The 2419-nt window shown below is 39.5% G+C and overlaps 1 protein-coding gene across 1 annotated transcript; it reads right to left on the bottom strand.

Moving 5' to 3' along the window:
- Nucleotides 1-202: 202 nt before the first annotated feature.
- Nucleotides 203-2419, bottom strand: LOC138898073 (uncharacterized). The gene is made up of 4 exons (XM_070184108.1): nucleotides 2362-2419; nucleotides 1756-2126; nucleotides 894-1094; nucleotides 203-688 (listed from the first exon to the last, which is right to left on the bottom strand). Exons 1-4 carry the CDS (start codon nucleotides 2417-2419, stop codon nucleotides 203-205), a joined length of 1116 nt encoding a protein of 371 aa, XP_070040209.1.

Genomic DNA, 2419 nt, shown 5'->3' with positions numbered 1-2419 from the left:
TTCGCTCGGGTCGGATAGTGTGTCGGGTGCCGATCACGTAATTTTGGGTCGTGACAGATAGCAATACCGGTATTGGATTGTGCTACCTCGATTCCCAAAACATACTTTAGCTTCCCCAAGTCCTTGGTTTGAAAGTGGCTTAATAGATGCTGTTTTAGCCCAGATATTCCTTCTTGATCATTTACAGTTATGACTATATCATCTACATTAACGAGCAGAAAATGTTCTTTTCTAGACCATTATGTCGATAGAAAACGGAGTGATCTACTTCACTTCGAGACATCCCAAATTGTTGGACAACAGAGCTAAATCTGCCAAACCATGCTCTCGGAGATTGCTTAAGGCCATATAGTGAACGTTTTAGACGACATACTAAGTTTGACTCCCCCTGAGCAACAAACCCGGGAGGTTGATCCATATAAACTTCCTCAACAAGCTCACCATGTAAGAAAGAATTCTTAATATCTAGTTGATGAAGCGGCCAACGATGCATTGCTGCTAAGGAGATAAGTAGCCGGACAGATGCAATCTTGGCAACTAGAGAGAATGTGTCACCATAGTCAAGACCATAAATCTGGGTGTATTCTTTAGCAACAAGGCGAGCTTTCAGCCGATCAATTATTTCATCTGAACCTACCTTTACTGTATAGATCCACCGACATCCAGCGGTAGATTTTCCTTCTGGTAACTAGACCAATTCCCAAGTGTTATTGGTCTCTAGAGCAGTCATTTCTTCGATCATAGCACTTTCCACCCTGAATGTTCCAATGCCTCACTAACAGTCCTTGGGATAGGTACATTAGATAAGACAGATACAAAGGTATAATATAATGGGGACAATCGATGATAACTTAAGCAGTTAAATCGTACTGTTTTTTGAGTAGTGCGTATACCTTTGCGTATGGTGGAGTTACTACATCTGATGAAGGCATGACTGGAGCAGGTGATATAGGAGAAAAAGATGAGTCATTGGGAGCTACCAACGTATTTAGATAAGGAATAGTGCCATCATTAGTATTAGCTAGAGGACTGGCACGTTTGGAGTATACTTGGAGAGGAGGAGGAGAGCCTTGAGGTCCGTTTGGAAGACTAACCTGCGGCACATGAAGTATTGGCATTGGCAAAAACTTGAGGCATCAAATTTCTGCTTGTAGTGTTTAGTGAAAAATAGAGAGATGTCTCAAAGAAGGTTACATCTGCAGAAATCAAATATTTATGTGCTTTTGGATCATAGCATTTATAACCTTTATGGTAATGGGAGTATCCAAGAAAGACACACTTAATTGACTTTGGTTGGAGTTTGTCATTTCCAGGACTGTGATCATGAACAAAGCAAGTACATCCAAACACTTTCAAAGGTAAATGATATGGATTTTGACATGGAAAGAGAATTGAGTGAGGAATTTGATGTTGTAACACAGAAGAGGGCATCCTATTGATCAGATAACAAGTAGTGAGAACAACATCTACCCAAAAACGAAGAGGAAAGTGATGGTTTATAAGTAAGGTACGAGCAGTTTCAATGAGATGCCGATTTTTATGTTCGGCAGCCCCATTTTGTTGAAGAGTATATGCACAAGAAGTCTGATGAGTGATTCCTAGAGATGACATGAAACTAGTGAGGGGAGATGATAAATACTCATTTGCATTGTCACTACGTAATACCTTTACTGAAACACCAAATTGATTGTTTACCTCAATGCAAAATTTTTGTAAAATAGAAAATAATTCAGAATGATTTTTTATTAAGAATACCCATGTGCAGCGGGAGAAGTCATCAATAAAGGTAACAAAATACTGACATCCTAAACTTGAAACAACACGACTAGGACCCCAAACATCTGAGTGAACAATGTCAAATATAGATGAAGCCCTATTATTGACTCTTTTGGGAAACGAGGTGCAAGTGTGTTTCCCAAGCTGACAAGACTCACATTCAAAAGAAGACAATGTGGAAAGACTAGGAATTAATTTTTGAAGCTTTCTAAGACTCGAGTGGGCTAAACGGCTATGGAGTAGATCAGCTGATGTAGCGGAAGTGAAGGAAACTGGTGGTTGTGATTTGGACATATGATATAGTCCCTGAGACTCATATCCTATTCCAATCATCTTCCCCGTTTTCAGTCCTGCACAACAACAGAGTTAGCAAAAAAAATGACAGAACAATTAAGGTTTTGGTTAATTTACTAATGGAAATCAAATTGAATGGGCATTCAGGAGCAAATAAAACTGAGTTTAAAGAGATAGAGGGAAGAAGTTGCACTTCTCATATTCCTTTTACTGCAGTTCACGAGCCATTAGCAAAGGTAACCACATAGCGGGTTGAAGAAGGAATAAGGTTTGAGAAAAGATTCTGATTACCAGAGATATGGTCAGATGCACCAGAGTCCAGTATCCATAAGCAATTGGGTGAAGACAT

This window comes from Nicotiana tomentosiformis, chromosome 8, assembly GCF_000390325.3.
Source record: "Nicotiana tomentosiformis chromosome 8, ASM39032v3, whole genome shotgun sequence".
In the NCBI taxonomy this organism is placed as follows: domain Eukaryota; kingdom Viridiplantae; phylum Streptophyta; class Magnoliopsida; order Solanales; family Solanaceae; genus Nicotiana; species Nicotiana tomentosiformis.
Note: the sequence above shows the minus strand (reverse complement) of the source record. Positions and strands in the feature narration are given on the sequence as shown.

Coding starts and splice junctions, on each gene's coding strand:
- LOC138898073 (XM_070184108.1), bottom strand. CDS start 2,419: ATGTCTTCACCCAATTGCTTATGGATACTGGACTCTGGTGCATCTGAC. Junction 2,127..2,361: donor TGCATCTGACCATATCTCTG/GTAATCAGAATC, acceptor GTTGTTGTGCAG/GACTGAAAACGGGGAAGATG. Junction 1,095..1,755: donor ACTTCTCCCGCTGCACATGG/GTATTCTTAATA, acceptor CATGTGCCGCAG/GTTAGTCTTCCAAACGGACC.